This window comes from Siniperca chuatsi, linkage group LG7 (assembly GCF_020085105.1).
Source record: "Siniperca chuatsi isolate FFG_IHB_CAS linkage group LG7, ASM2008510v1, whole genome shotgun sequence".
Classification (NCBI taxonomy): domain Eukaryota; kingdom Metazoa; phylum Chordata; class Actinopteri; order Centrarchiformes; family Sinipercidae; genus Siniperca; species Siniperca chuatsi.
Window position 1 is genome coordinate 13,414,006 of NC_058048.1, and position 17,088 is coordinate 13,431,093.

Sequence of the window (17,088 nt, forward strand, 5' to 3'; positions counted from 1 at the left end):
CATTTAGTACTTCTGTGCTTTTACTTAAGTGGGATTTCAGATGCAGGACATTTAGTTGTAATGGACTATTTTTTTATCTGTTTTATTGTGAATTATATTTTTGTGCACTGGAGTAAAAACATCCAGCTGGTCCTCCTGTTTTCTTTGCTAATCCATCTATTTTTTTGTATTTTTGTGAAAGTGAAAAACTGGATTTGCCCTTGCTACTGTGTGTATTTAGACAGAAGATTATTTAAGTTAAATGTGCTCTAGTTTTGACTTGTGCTGTTTGACCAACAGATGGTAGCCTTGAGTCATGCAGTGCAAACAGGCTCCTCGTTTGCCTGAGACTGAGAGCAAAGGTTGAGTCTGTTACAGTTTAGATTTTTTTAATTATAGGAATGATCACTGACAGGAAATGATCCTTTGCTTGCCGATATCCTCCGAGGGGAGTACAAGAGCAGGGTCAGCTCTCTGTAACCAGCTACTACCCACTCAAAACTCACAAAACTGATCAGAGTTTTGGGCTTATTGGCAAAATGCGATAGACATTACAATTTATTCAAACTTCTAAGGGTTCCTGTTGGCTTTATTGGCCACATACTGATTACAATATATTAAATTAAATTGATTTAAACCTTCTCCGCATCATATTACTATGAGATTGTCAGAGCACAAGGGCAATGATTGTGACATTTACCATTAAATTGTTGCTGCCTATAACAGCAAGCATAATTTCAACAACTATGATAAATGCAATCTCTACATCTAGTGTGTTTTTCTTTGTCTTAATTTACGTCTGCAATATCATAAACAGTAGAAGTAGTTTTTCAAGCACCATGTAAATCATGTGAGACTGAATACTATTGTGGACTTATATGTTTGATAAGACTGCTGGTGTAGTTTATATATATATTTAATTTTTTTGGACAAGGCTAGAAAATTAAAATCATGACTGATGCTGTGGGCGGGCCCTGCTGCAGCTCCAGCCAGTGGCTGACAACACTGGGAGGAGTCAGTGACGGTTGCCAGAGAAAATACTCAAATGACAGCGACGCTTAACAGCATGAACGGTGTCCTCATACCAACAGCAGAAGCTTGTACATGTTTCTCTGAGGACACTGTGAGTATGAGGGTCAGAGCTGAGTGCTATGAAGATTAGGTTCTGTAAATGTACCGCAATTTGTTGCACATATCGCTTCTGGCTTTTGTGAATGTCGTCTTGTCCTCATTAAGAAAAAGTAGATTAGCAATAATTTAGGTAAAATTCAACATGCATCATATTGCTCTTTTAAACAGTTCAAAATAAAGGGAAAACGTCACCTGTCCTCTTGAGACACTAGAGCTATGATTCATATTGTTAAACATGTAAGCATTGCACCGAGTTGCAAAGAGCTTCCATTACAGGCTTAAAGCGTACAGAACAAAAAGCACTACAGCTTTTAATTTACATAGAACGTTAGTAGATAGGGGCTTTATTTTGAAAAGTGAAAGCGGAAGTGCCATCTTCCTCTTGTCTCACTTTACTCTGGTGCTGTTCAGCTTGCTCCTGTCATTGACTGGGGTGGTGGACAGAGAGGCCAAATGATCCAGTGAACGGGCGACGAGTCCAGCACAGCATGGGCGGTTGCCCGCCATAGTTGGTGCAGCTTTAATTTTTTAATTTTAATTTTTTACACTCTAGCCTGTTTATCGGCTGAAAGTTAGTTTTGTTTTCTTTCGCTGCTGTGAAACCCAGACGACAATGGATCGAGTGAAAAGCTCCATGCAGCAAGTACCCAACGCTATCCCCAAAGTGATCCGACGGACTGGAGGGGCCAACAGCCTGGAGCTGGAGAAGGAAAACTTTGAGAGGGGGCAGGTATGGAGCAGAGGGCGGGGAGGAGGGTCACATTAATGTAATAACATTATTTTCCTGAAAGCGTGGGATGAAGGTGGTGGCTGAGAGCCGCTTTATAAGGTGGGAGGATAATAGTCCTGCTAGGATGTTTGAGCTTTCAGCTCCTACATTGAAGTATGCAGTGTGAGATTTTGTCTGAAGTGAGTTCAGGATCCATAAAGAAATGACACACAGCAATCATATTTTTATATTTATATTTTTGACATATTTAAGTGATTCCTCCAGCTTTTATACTTCGTTTATACCTTTATATACTATATGCATATTGTGGATTTTCCCAGTGTTTCTTTCCCTGATGTCTGTGATCAGCAGAGATATACCAATGAGTCCACTCTACAACAAAAGAGCTGTTGAAATGTAGGTCAATGGCCTTTTGAATTCAGATAACAGTACTGTTTAGCCTATCTGTAGGATAAACCAGACAGAAAGAAAGCTCTGTGGAGCTGTGTCATGTATGACAGGCTGTCATTGCCTTCTGTATGCCTTCAGGACCAGTGATGATGATGATGATGATGAGGTGTAAAGTGAGAAAAGGGCCAAATGTTTTTTTCTTTATGTTTATTATTACATTATGGCTGCTGATGAATAACGAACGCTGTGTATAGCTTCAAGAGCTACATCTAGCTTTGCATGTAGGCTGCTGCTGTGGAGCCTGCTGCTTCCTGCCTGGTGGTCTCCCCTCCCCTCTCCCCCAGACCAGGAACAGGGGAGGGGAAGGGGGGGGGGAAAGTAGGTCAGATGAATCAAGGCAGCCAAACTGCCGTGGTACTGCTGCAACGTGCGTCTCCCATTTACAGCAGCTGCTAAACTGGACAGTACAGTCAACACAGCCTAAATGTTCACACAGCAGGTATTTGGCAATTCTGCGTCTGGATGGTCGCGTACAGTTTGACCCCCCTCCCCACACGTCTCTCCCATCCAGGACAGAATCAGCTTGGATTAGAGGCTGGGAGAGACGCATGCATGGCTTTATGTGTCCCAAGCCAAGCCTGGTCACTAGGTCACTGTCAGGCTCCTGAGAGCCACCCTCTGGAGGTGTGTCAAGGCAAAAGAGTCTCAGCATCACAACATGATACATGCCCATAGCTTCTTCCCATGCCTTGTCATTGCATGGAGTTGTGGTAACGTGTGTTGTTGTGGCAAATGTGTCTGAATGGAGTATGGGGTTTTTGCCCTGCTCTGACAGTTTTGTGCATTAAAGCTCTCAGTTATCTGCAAAGTTGACCAGCAGTGAAAATATTCATGCAAGATGAAACAAGCACAAGTTTGATTTGCTATTAGATATCTGTGTTCCAACATGTCTAGACCACAGCATGACACATTCAGCTGTTTTGTTCTTGATAGTAATGGTATTTCTTCCAGAGTTTTTACAGTTTTGAAATCACTGATTAGAATTTGATAGTAAAGTCTTGCTGTTTGTGTTTCTTTTTTCCCCCTCGTGGTTGATTTTTGACTGGGGATCCAGAGCTGTGGCAGGCGGTGCAGGAATCAATGAATCTGCTGTCTACTTTACAGGGGATCAGCGAGAGATAATCTCATCTGATCTGTTGTGCTCTAAAGCTGCCTAAATCTGCTGAGTGTCTGGCTTTCACCTCCTGTCTGTCCACATATCTGTCTGTCTGCCTGTCTGTCTTTGATTTCCAGCCATCTCTTTTTACCCACTTGGTGAAAGCTTAATGTTTACATTAATAAGCCCATGTTAAATATGAAGCTCTTCCATATTATTGTGACAGAAGACTGAGACAAGTCAGCAACTTTTTTGAGTTGTTGAAGTTTGTTGCTATGTAAATGTGTTAAATGTGTGTGTGTTAACCACAGAATGACTTTTTATAATCATGTGCAATGCGTGTAGAGAAATTTGTGTAGAGAGATGACTGTCAGCAGTATGACAATACAAAGGGTGAACAGTAGATTATACAGTATGACATTCAACATGCGACCTGAATTCAATATTCTACAGTTATGTGTGAATATGTGCAGTGAGCACTGCATACAGTGCCTACCTTCGCTTTAAAGCCATAGTTGTATAAAACGCTGATTCTGAGAAGTGCTTGCCTATCTCTCTGGTGCGTTGGGTAAACAACCAGGGTGTGTTCAAAATCCTCTCTGTCATAGTGTCCACACTGGGTTATAAAAAGAACGAAACAGGGCAGCCAGATAGCACACAGTGCTTGCTTTTAATGACATGTTTCGCCTCATAATAGCAGCTGACTCTTTAATTTAGCGTTTAGGAGGGGATTTAATCTTTCGTGTGTTTGTCTCGAACGTCATTGGATGTTTTGGTTTTGTGTTCTATTGTGTTCTCAATAGCAATAAGAAAAAACAACGAGTAAATAACAAGTTAGTGCTGAACACTACATATTTTAAAGTCTTTATTTTAAGGCTCCAAAATGTCAGAGATGCCAACTCTGTCCTGGGTTGGAACAAAGTCTCCCAGCTGTCAGAGGCCAGAAGAGGTTTTTCATTTGAAAGCTGGTGTAGGTAGTAATCTCTGGACCATATCAACCATAATTAGTGCTTGTGGAAAACTTCTGGGGCACCAGTTCCTCAGCTGGGACATGCAGCGTGAGCCCTAAGTGACACCACACAACATAATGAAGGCCTTAAAATTAGACTGGCTGCCAGCCTTCTCCTTCTCCTTTACTTGTCCACACGGAGTTCACTCCTGTATTTGAGTGCATGTGTGTTTTGGCTCTTGGTGTGAATGTGTACAGCAGTGTTCCAGCTTTTCCTGCTTAACTGAACTGTCAATATTATGGTTGGTTTGGTCAAGTTTGCATTTGTTCTACTACCACTTGGAGTAGCAGAAGCTGGGCTTTCCAACCATGTATCCATTAGCTTTAGCTATTTCAACTGTTAATCCATTACTTTTAGCTATTTCCACCGTTTATCCATTATTTTTAGCTGACCATTTCGACTGTTTATCCATTACTTTTAGCTAACTGTTCCAACTGCTCTGCTCACCTGCTAACTAGTTTTTACGCACTCTCAATTGCAACACATGGTGTTCAGGTGTTACAGCGGACTCTTTGTGAATATATACTGTATATGTTTTTATCAAATTAGTTGATTAGCTAGTTAGCTCCTCCATAATCTTCTCACATACCTCCTGGCAACTGCAGAAGTACCCCCTGGTGCACAAGTACTGCTGGGTGAGAATCACTGGTGTACACTATGCGTGGACCTGCACTACTGGACGCCCCTCGCCCCCTGCCCTGCACCCTCTTTTAGTGCTGTTTGGTGCCCTGGCAGCTGTGGAATTCAGGGGAGGAGCAGGGCCGTGGCCCTCGGGCACAAGCAGGACTCAGCAGGGCGGACGTAGACAAGAATTTTTTAATCACCCTGTCTCTCTGCCTCTCTTTCTCCTCTGTCTTTTGTCTTTCTGGTTGCCTTGTTCTCCCCTCCATCGCTCATTGTCTTGAGTCTTCCTTTGCTTCTTTTACATCCTGCAATTCAAAATGCAGGGAAGTTATGGAGGGATATCCGCATACATGCAGTACACACACAGACAAGCATGCAAGCATGAAAGCGAGACCATTAAAAGCACTGAGGCAGCAGAAACAGCAGGCGGTGGTTTGTGGCCTCATTGCACTGACTGGCTGTAGAATAATAGAGCTGGACATGAGTGACAGGTCAGTAAGTGGAACAAAGTGCACCGATGAGTTCCTGGCGGCATTAACAATGGCTTTGATTTACAGATTGTTTTGGAGTTCTCTTCTGTGTTTTACAGCACAGTAAAGCGGAAAGGGAGAGAGACAGAGATGCAGTGTTGCTTTTTGTTTCACACGAAGCAGAGGTCAAAAGTCAGACTGAAACCTACATAATCGGTGTAAGCGTGTGGCCTCATTTTAAATAATCATCCGAATACAATACAGTCCACAGAATACATTCTTCACAAGGCTGGGTGATATGGTTGAAATAAAAATTATATTAATATGCATATTTTCTGATATCAGTTATGGCAAAAGAATCTCATATAAAGTAATCAAACTGATGTTCAATGCAATTAACTGCGTCCTGCTGTTCTACATTACATCAGACAAAACTCTTCATTTATGTCAAACAAAACTTTAGCTAAATAAGTTTTTGATTACTTGCTGTAATTATTAATTTGCACAACAGAGGTTTGCAGAATGATTAACATGATATCACCATATAATCAGGTTATGAATCCACTAAAAGTTGCTAAACAATAATTATTGCCCAGCCCTAGTACCGACCATGCCAACTCACATGGATTACTGTTAATTTATACAACATGTCAATAGGAAAGGGAAAGCTTATTTATGGCTAAAATAAGCACAAAGGACACAAGCAGGACTTCCATTGTCTTGTAGTCTGATGGATGTCTGAGCCTAAACATTCTCTGCATACCTGCTTCAAGTCTGATTTAAGACTCCTATAGCATATACAGATGGTAGAAATGTGGCATTTTGCACTTACAGTCAGCCTAAAAAACTACATGTTGTAACCTCAGAGTCAGTCTTGAGTGAGGGGCGGAGACTACTACATTAGAGGACTTTAACCCCTGTGCTCAAGTTTTAGCCCGTTTGCTCAACACAGAAATGATTCAAAGGACATTAGTGCGGATCACTTTTATCACTACAACTACCTTTTTAAAGTTTTACCTAATAGAGAAAGTATAATTCAACATCAAGAGTCAGTCATCAAAAAGATGACTGACAGATTTCTCAGATTTCTCAATTTTTATCAGGCCTTACATTATTCTGTTGCTTTTAAATAAAGCAACATAAAGAGGCATTTAGGTTATATGATGTCACCATTACGTGAAGACGTGAAGAAATGGGCAACTTAATTGGATCTTCATCAACTTTTTTGTGATCTCATCTTGTCCTTCAGCCTATAAATCTGTAATCATTTAGGAAGGAAGATACTCCGTGTCATTAATGCTTAACTTGATTTTGAGAAACTAATTGGAATAGAAACTTGGTGATGAGGAGATGACACATAATGGACACTGACAGATCAAAACGAACAGTCTGCTTTTATTAAATTTTACACCACTCATCAGCATTCATTTTCACCTATTTGTTTATTTTAATATTTTAAGCACCTGGGTTAAGACAAGAAATCAAACTCAGATATGTCCTTTTTATTCCAGGTTGGTAAACTTGTATAAAAAGGGGAAGAGGTTTTGGGTGGCTGAGTGAAAAGCCAGGCAGAGACAGAGTGGGACTGCTGTATGTGAGAAATGCTCTGTGAGGCTGCCCTCACAACGAAGGGCCCACGCCGTACCAGGAAGTGAAGAGACTCGAGGGGGGGGGGGGCTGGCATTGTCTGGAGACTGACGGTTTATGTTGAGCAGCCTGGAGGTATAATGTAGAGATATAATAGAGAAGCCTTCAGTGGCCTGGATTTAAAGATGGCCCTTGTGGGCTTATTGTTTCTGGTGAGATCTACATGACAAGAGTAGCGCTATAACAATAATAATATTGGATCTTTAAAGCCCTATAATCCTTGACTTAAAAGTCTGATTGGTTTATCATATTAACACTGAAATGTTAAACATGATGTACCAAATTGCTGCTGTAACATGGCATTAAAGTCTCACAAATACAGTATATTACACATCAGTACCACTTGATGTGAACATACACTATATATACATACCACTTTATTAGGTACACCTATACAATCTAATACAATCCAGTACAACAGCTCTGGCACATATACCTTTGTCTATTTACCTACTAAGTCAGTGAATACATAAGTGTCTTCTTTTGTATAGGTTGTAATGAAACTGGAAAACAAAAATGCCAGGATAGGACTCCAGCTATATTGGGAAACAACTGTAGTTGGTGTATTTATTTATTTATTTATTTATTACAATCATGAATATGATATAATTTGTGTTAGGATAGATTTTAAACTTAAATTTACCAGTTTTCTAATAAAAACATTAATGATGGCTCTGTCAGTTAAATTGGCATTCAGCTATTAATTCATTCATTTGATCATTTACACCTGTGCTTTTCCTACTGTGACATGTCAAAATGTCCTCTGTGAAAAACCTCTATTCTAAAACATGTACTTACTATATGCACCAGGCTCACATTAAACACAAACACAGCTGTATTTGCCTTGAAGACAGAATATTGTGGTTGACAGTCTCGGAGAAACCAGATGGGGGCATCAGTTACTTAGAATTGCCTCATGGTGGACGCTTCATGTGTTTTCCATAAGTATAATATCACTGCACACACGCGCACACACACACCCCCCTTCAATAAGACCTGAAGGTAATCCACATCTGAAACAGGCCTCATCCCTTTAAAAAAACAAACAAATGTGTGCTTACTAAAACATGTCATGTTTTTTAAATCAGTATGTTTCTAGTGGTGTTATAACAATAGCCATTCTGTGGTTATGGTCTTATTTTGTGTATGTGGTGGTGGTGTTGTTGTGTTTGGGGGGAGCACACTGAGCAGGATTCACAGGAGGCGAAGGGGTCTCCACACCTTTTTCTTTCACATTAATCATTGACATCATCACCCTGAGGAGCATCCTCTTAGAAGACTTTTGTCCCTTTTTTTTTGTCTTTTGTCTTATGCTACAGGTAAGGTGAACCAATCAATAGATAAAATGTTTTGTAACCATGCTGCCTCCTAATGAATGCAGCAACAGTGGAAACTCAGCTGTTTTCTCATTTCCTGCACACACCCCGCCCCCCTCACCTCCCCTCTAACAGGACCCCCGGCGGTTCCTGAACCCCAGCTTGGGAACCACCGGGTTTGAGCCATCCCACTCTGCAGGCTCCATGCTACTATTGTCTAACAAGAGAGCGGGCTATTTGCAAAATAAAGGTCGTCTACTGCCTTGCTCTTAGCCGCTATGTGGGCTGATACATACAGGCAGGGTGATTTTTGTTTTTTGTAATGTGGAGCGGCGGTGAAATGTGCGGGTGTTATCAGCGGTAGTCCTCTTGTGTTTGTCCTCCCAGACAGCTTCGGCTTCTCGGCGGTCGGATGCTGGAAGTCCTCGCCGATAAGGGAGCACGTAGGGCTCGAAGAGAAAATCAGAAGGGACGCGGAAGGAGGGAAGCATAGGGGAGCATTTTAATACCAAATCGGGACACATGTTGAGCTAAGGGCCCGCTCCACCTCCCCCCCCACCTTCTCCTCCCAAATGCATTTGTTGCCTCAATCGCCTTCCCGTTACTAATTACTCCGCGGTAGGATAAAGCCAGCGGACCTCCTCTCCGGTTCCAAGGATCCTCACTCACCGCTTTGGGGGACGATCATGGATCTCAGTAAAATTGTAAGTGCTGAAGAACCCATTTGTTTTCTTTCTTATATTTTAAATCAGCTACAGATACGCGGAGGCTTTGCATGTTTTTTGGAGGTGGGGGTGGTGTCCAAGAAGTCCTGCTGCACACACACACGGGCTGTTTGCGCGAATACATGCAAGTTATGCTCAGTGCAAGCAGGGGTTTGTTGTTTAAAATGTGCATCTAAATGTGGCCAGTGGGAAGTTTGTTTTTTGTTGTGGAGAAGAAGGCATGAAGGTCTGAGTTGAAAACAGGGACACAGGGTCCTTAACTGGGGTCCACAGGGTCTCAGCTAAATGGAAGAACAGTTTAAATCCGTTTAAATTTAGTGGAAATAATCAGACACTCAGATCATAGGTTTCTCTTTACTTGCACTGTAGAAAGACTGTTAAACAAGGCGGATAAACCAATCCTATAATGAGGACAGGGCTTTAACACATGAGGCTTTGCAGCTTTAATTACGTCTATTTTGGGGTCCAAGACAGGAAAATGTCTGAGATGTGCTCCTCTTGTTGCCTAGAGCTTTCTGTCTCTTTCGTTCAGTCTCCAGCTGCAGGTTAGTGGACAAAGTTCAGCAAAGCGCAGCTTAAATGTGCCGTGAATGTCAATTACAGATTGTATTGATGTCTTATGTTGTAAACAAACCCTAAAGACAGAGCTAACAGTGTGTCTTTGTGTAACTATCAGTGTGTTACACAAATTAAAGAGACACTAGGTATGTACATTTAAAGTGAGATAGTATGTTGTCTTTATCACAAGCAGGACAGTATAAACATTATTTAACAGTGTGGGCTTATATACTTATATACATATCTGAAAGCTAAACAGACATCTTGTATTTTCCTTTGACTCTGTGTGCTGTGAATGATGCGATAGAGGCTCCAAGTGTCCAGAGTGTACTGGAGCAGGTGCACATAAGCCAAAGCAACAAGACCGGCCTTTCTCTGCCACCATGGATGGATGGGTGTACTTTTGGCCCTTGTGTAGGTGTGGGGGAGGGTGGGTGATGAAAGCACACCCAGAGTCCTCTTTCCAACAATCCTCTGAGTTTGTATCGAAGGAAATACTTTGAGAAACAATGAAAGAAATGGTACCGCATTGATAGTAGCAAATGTATGAGAGGCACCAAATCCAAACAGGAAAATCACTCTGATCTCTGAAATAAATCTCAGCTGCCCACGTGAAGTCAGCCAGGGCACGTAGCGCAGACATGGCGTAGGTGTAGTGATGGAAAATCTCTTCTACTGGATCTCCATTCAGTTGCACTTAACAGGTTATTTGAGACAAACCTCTTGATGTTTTTGGGAAACTGCTCAGTATTTTGGGTCTAATAGAATTCCTCAAGGCTGTTCTCCTTTCTCTGCCACCATGTTTTGACTGTTTGGCATTGTAGCGAGACACAGCGGTATGAAAACAAAGTCCAGACAGATGCAAGACTTGTCAGCAGGCAGACTCCACATTCCCACACTGCATAGAAGTTGGTGATGCACAGTGGAGTTTTGAGGAAGTTGATTGCATTAAAGATTTACGTGTTTTGTAGTTGCAAAAAGTTGAAATTTTGACAGATGTCAGATAAACGATCATTTTCAGTGTCATCGCAGTAGATGCTGATACTGATGTTTTTCATTTCCCTGCAGTAGCCCCATGTGTCTAGTTTACCGAGCGGAGTTTACTCGTTAGGTGTACTGTGTGTACTTGCACATAAGGGTCCTGATTTCTTACAAAACATTGTAATACACTGTTTCCAAATGTCAGCAATCTGAAACAGGAAGGAGAGGAAGAGGATGGCATGCAACCAAAGATATTGCAATTACATGTTATGCACCACTTGCATTTTTATGCTGATCTTGAAGAGTTTTATAAACACGCATAGAGAGTTAAATATTAACTGAGCCCATTAAAAATTGGCTTGTAACCAGAGCTGGAATGATTAGTTGATCATTTTAGCCTGTCTTTATGCAAAAATGCCAACAACTGGTTCCAGCTTGTCAAATGTGAATTTAATTGCCTGTTTTCTAAGTTTTCTATAATAGTAAAATCAATATCTTTAAATTTTGGATTGTTGGTCGGACAAAACAAGCCATTTGAAGACATCACCTTGGGCTCTGGGAAAATATGATTATTTTAGATTGAGAAATTTAATCAGCAGGTTAATTGATAATGAAAATAATCGTTAGTTTCAGCTCTACATGTAACAAGTAAACAGAAATGCATTACTATGAATAAAATTAATTTCTAATCAACAAATGTATCATCGACTTATCAAAACAGGGCAATATCCGACATTATTATTATTTATAATACGATACTGTGCACATCTAGTCTTATTAGTAGATATGGCTCAATGAAGAGCAGAGATTATTTCTCAGGTGCCATAAACTGCCTAAATTTCAAAGCACATGTATGTATGGAGGAGCCAACTGTCTCATTCCTGACTGACATGTCTATTTTTGCCTCCACATAAGTTCAGTGAAGTCTCTAACGATGCACATCAAAAGATTTCTTGAACAAACAACAAACTGAGTTGGCACTTGCCAGTCAAACATACTGTGGTGCTTAGAAGAAACCACTGACAAGAGCATTTTACTGTTGTGGGACGTTTTTAATTGGTGTCAGATCTCTACATAAGCCATCATCAAGTCCTTCAGGAAAACATACACCCACACACACACAAACTCTGTGATGTTCACGCGTGTTCAATGTTGGGGAGTAATAAGCAAGTGGGCTGAGGAGCTGCACAGATGTTCCTTTTATAATGCGTTGTCATGACATCACCAGTCCTGCAGAAGGTTGGGCTTTAGAGCTGAGGCTCCTTCACACGAGGCTGCAGAAAGCCGTCTTATTAGGAGAGGCTCATAAACCTGCCATGGGGGTGTCGGCCTGAGAGTTTAATTATGCTGGAGCCCGTCCTTCAGCATATGTGTGTGTGTCTTTTAACCGGCTGCTGCCCTCCACCTCTGCCCTCAGGAACAGAAGCCCGATGCTCTGAGGTCACACTTCCCAAATATCCTGAAGCTCTGTTTTCATACTTTTTAATGGGCTCTTAAGAGACGGCGTCATCCCATTGGGCTTATCTGTATCACCAAATGCCCTGTTATTATGTTATTAATGGGATAGAAGACGCTCGGTGCGTTCTGTGGCAAACAAGCTCCCAGTTACAGTCTGAGAGGCTTGTTTGTACAGGACTGATAACTCATTTCAGCCCATCAGCCTTTGTGATGTTGCTCTTGATTGTGATTAGGCAGATAGATGCTGAGGCAACACAGATGGGCTTATGACTTATGAGCAGAATTATTAATTGCAATGCAGATTCTGTTCACTGTGTCGATAACGGTGCAGATCAATACGCAGACTGCCTCAGTTCCCTCCAATGAGGCCTGTACAACTATGTTACACAGTTCTAAAAAAGACCATCTTTTCCACTGCCTTCCTCTCCTCAGTGCCAGCCAGCATCCTTTTCAAGAGGTGTGGAGTGACTGTTGTATGAGAGCGGATGTTCATGTCAGATGCAACACGTAAAATGGTCCTTAAAAAAGCAACACAGAGGGCTCTGTTCAGAGGAGTGACCTTTGGAATCGGGTGGAGTTACTTTTGGAAAAATGTTTGGGCCCAAAACACTTTTCCATTTATTATCTGATTTTTGAATGTGTTTGTTAAAAGTGCCATTTCACAGTAAGGGAGGACGTGTGTTTGTGTGAAACGCACTGTGGTGAGGCTAGCTTTCGGTTTCAAGTAGTTATCTTTGGTTGTGCATGTTGAACTGCGAGGGGAGTTTTCGAGGAAACAGGCATGTATTTTTAGTTTGTCAAACCTTCCTTTTAGCCAAATACCACCCAAGTACACAAGAAATACTTATATTAAAGACCCAGTTGGTGATTGGATTAAATTACAGGTATATTCACACACAGGATCAAAAATAAGCAGTTTGTGTGTTTCTCAACTGTTGATACTTTTACACCTGTGTATCTTACTGGTGTAAACAAACCTTGAACTGAATCAGAAAACATTAAAGCTGCTATAATCTATATTTTCATATTAACAATTGGATGAAATTACTATGTGTATGTGAAAGGGGTCGCTGGTAATGATGAACCCACAGAGTTATCACCCGACTCTGCAGTTCCCCTCAGCTCTATGGATCATTTTAGCCTCTTTCAGCTTGTTGTTTTGGTTTTACGCCCTGCAGCTTTGCTGTTTTGGTTCAATCTCACCAGTCTTGTTTCAGCAGCAGCAGGCAAGCGTTTTCAGTGAAAAAGCTCTGATAAACTCATTGTTCGCTACCTGCTCAACAGCAAACGGCAGACAGTCACAGTTATCCACTAGCTGGTGAACAAAGTGAAGCAATTAGCAGCTAAAGAGCCTGAAATTTCTCTCAGGAGTTGGTAGAGACCAAAACAGAGTTAAATAACGTGGTTTAGATAATCTGGCCAAACATTTGGCTTATTTACAATATGTATAATCATCTGCTTGTGTTTGCTGCCATAGTAAGCAATGTCACCTTGTTCCCAGATCTCAGCAATTACTTACTTACTTACTGGCAAGTACAATTTTTTTCATTACTGATAGCCAGAGCTACAAAAATACAACCCAAGTTGTTATAAACCTTAGTTTTCCTTGAAAGACACCTGGAAGAGTCTGGCAGGAAACGTGAGAGGATGAAATGTTCAGCCTGGCTGACTGTCTGAGGCGCTGTCTGGGTTGACTGAGCAAGGTTTTTAGCTGAAGGGGGGTGGAGCTGGGCATTTTTCAGCAGGCAGGCAGGAAATGGGCAGTGCAGGGTGTGCCAAGACAGGAAGCCTGACTGAGTGCCTGTGCCTCCCCTCCCAAACACCACCACCTCCTCCTCCACCACTACCTCCAACCCCTTTGCGTCAGCCACAATGACCATGCCTCCACCACCGCACCTCAACATTACAGTGCTGCTGCATTCACAGACAGCCATGCATGTTTCCTGTTTTCATTCCTCCCTCCATCCCCTCGCTGTTTACCCGTCCCCCTGCACAGTACAGCAGCTAGACAAGTCTCCCCCATGATGTGGCATCTAAACCACCATTCATTTATACTAAAATCTCAAGAACAAGTGTGAAAAGTGTTTTTATGTGTTCTCGGTTGCATGGGAAAAGTGGAATTGGAATTATTTATCGACAGATGGAGTAGTCAGATACGACTGTGAAGTACACGTACAGTAAGAAAAATTGCATGTCCTTGTCCCCAGTTGGCTTTGGTGAGTTTTCAAAGACAATATGTAGTTTTGATAAGGAAGGTCTTCATCAGGGCAAGTGCTTGACAAAAGGAATCTCAGGGCTTATAATGGCATCAAGTAATGTTTGTGCAATATTTGTGCCCACCTGTGCTTTTTCTTTCAAGTACACTCAGGAAATACAGTTCACACGTGTAGTTCCCAAGGTCCAAATTAGGGCTGCAACTAACGTTTATTTTCGTTATCCTTTAATCTGAGGATTATTTTCTCAAAAAATCATTTAGTCTGTGAAATGTCACAGGACAAGATTTGTAGACCAATTTTTAAGTGGTCTGGATAAGGACATGGACCCCCACAAGGACTTTGAAAGGTCACTGAGTTTCCTGCATCTTACCTTATTCTGTAAAGGTTGTGAATTTCAAAAGCAAATGCTTTTATAATTTTACTTTTGTCTGGCTTTTTGTTTGTTTACCTTTTTTGTCTTTTTTTTTTTGATATCTTCAAATAATAATTGTTTATTTGACCAACAGTAAAGAAAATCCAAAGATATTGAATTCACAATTATCTGAGTCAGAGAAAAACAGCAAAACCTCACATTTTAGAAGCTGGAACCAGTAAATGCATTTTTGCTTGAAGAAGTTTCCCCACAGTTACAACAAATCACAAAAACTGAAGATAAATCAAGGGAAGGAAATATTGCAAAAACACTGTGGAAAAACCTACAAAGTGCAGTACCCTTAAATACGTAGATCATTGAACTCCATCTGTAGCATGAAGCTCATGTCAAACTCATCACACATTTGACTTGATTTTATGATTAAATACTTGCATTGGACCTGAGTTTGCAGAGTCTTTCTCGATAAGATGATTGAGACAAGAGCCAGTAAGAAATGATGATGTGATAAATGTGTGAAGCTACAAAGACTGCACATGTCTATCATGGGTGCTCCCAGCTCTGTTTGTTCCTCCTTTTAGACCTAAATGACTGGGGTCAGATAATCATAGTACTGCAACTAAGATTAATCACTCCACTCCCATACTAAATCATCGAGGTCACACAAGGATACCTCCTCCGCCTCCTTGACCATGAGAATTGAAATTCAGTGAGAACAAGTGTTTCCAAATTTACTCTGCCCTCTTTCATTTGGCTCTGGTGAGGTTTTCCACAGTCATTTGCTCATGATTGAACACTATTGGCTGCGGGTTTGTCTCATCATTAATGTTGACATAAAATGGGCCACAGAAGAGACAAAAATAACCGAGAGCGCTGTCTTTTCTCTGCTACCGTCACGTCCGTGATGCGATGACATATCTCCAGGACTAACGTGGAAATCGAATCGCCACGGCATGCATTAGAAACGGTCAGAGGAGTCGCTCGGAAGCGAGGCAGAGGGTGGGGAGGCGAGTCGATGAGTGAAGCTGTTTCATTTAGCAGGCAGAAGATGCTTCCTCTCTCTGGGCTCCGTGCACTGACCCTCCAGTGGACACTGCCAGGCTACGATCAGCATATCAATGCCTTGCTTTCCACAGAAGGGCTGATTGGAGCTTGCCAGGCTTAACTTAACATGCTTTCATCACTGTATCAATAACACTTTGTTCGAAAGCAAAGCTGTGGAGGGGGGGAAGATGTTTCTATAGATACAAAGATGCAAAAAGGAGGTTTGTGTTCAGTTGGCGAGTCATTGATTGAACCTTTATTATAACTCTTGGTTATAGTGTTGAAAGTGAGGGAAGGATGAAAGGAAGGCGTGAGGGAGGAAGTTCAGGGGAAAGGAGTTGAGGTTGGCCCCCCTGTGGACGCAGTGACGTAGGTTTCTGTCCACATTAACCAATTTAAGGAGGGCTCCCTCAGGGCTGATCTTTGCTCTTTATCCTATAATCACTTTCCTCTCACCTCCGATTTCATTTCTCATCGTTTCACTTTGTCAGCTGGTCTGCGTGGCCGCACTGCGAGGAGCTAATGGGCCATTGATGCATCAATGCCAGCAACCAATGCCAGGAGTCCCAGGCAGCTGGCACTCTCATTCAGCCCAAACACAAAGTACAAAGTCTCACTGTGGGCTAATTGGGTCATCCTCATGTGGGAACCAGTTGCACTGGGAGTTTCTCAATTATCCCTCGATTTTTTGTGTGTGAGTGACGGAGAGAAAAGGGGAAGCGAAATGAGTTGAAATGACAACATTGCAGGAAACAAAGCTCTTCTTCTCTTCTTCTAAATGTGACTTTAACATCCAACAGCTGCTGATATCTAAAATAAAAAGGTTTTAGTTAAAGCCTAGTGTCATCTTTACTGCGTGACTCTTGTACTGATGACAACACAAGATAATGTCACATTTGTTTTGACAGATTAACAACCAGGACAGGGGCAGGAAATGACACACAGTCACTTCCCTCTTTGCTAATGTGAGGCAGATGTGGCCGGAGTTTAAACAAAATGTTGTGGCTAAGCTATACACTGAATTTGATTTTGGAAATATAACCTCCCTGATAAAGAGTCAAGTGTCGAGGGGGTAAAAGTATTTATTTAGTTGAAAAGCACAGTCCTTGCACTGAAAAAGCTCTGGCTAGCTTTATGTGCTAGTGGTGGAAATGAAGTAACAGCGAGAATGAAACTTAACAATAATAGCAGGATCCAGCTCTAAGATGTACAGTTTTATGGGTTTATCAAAACACATATTGACTTAAAAAAGAAAGCCCTTTTTCATGCTTGGCAGAACCAAA

General features: G+C 41.6%; 1 protein-coding gene across 3 annotated transcripts in view; it reads left to right on the top strand.

Annotated features, from left to right (window-relative positions):
* Positions 1-1,474: 1,474 nt before the first annotated feature.
* The window catches only part of hip1 (huntingtin interacting protein 1), a 46,730-nt gene continuing 31,116 nt past the window's right edge, over positions 1,475-17,088 (top strand). For 2 of the 3 annotated variants that reach the window (XR_006378569.1, XM_044202394.1), the window contains exon 1: positions 1,475-1,840. Coding sequence is in view for 2 of the 3 variants with exons in the window: in XM_044202394.1 (XP_044058329.1) it covers positions 1,724-1,840 (117 nt within the window). In the remaining variant the exon portion in view is untranslated. Of the gene's footprint in view, positions 1,841-8,615; positions 9,158-17,088 lie in introns of those variants that run through there. The other variant, XM_044202395.1, reaches the window with a different exon arrangement.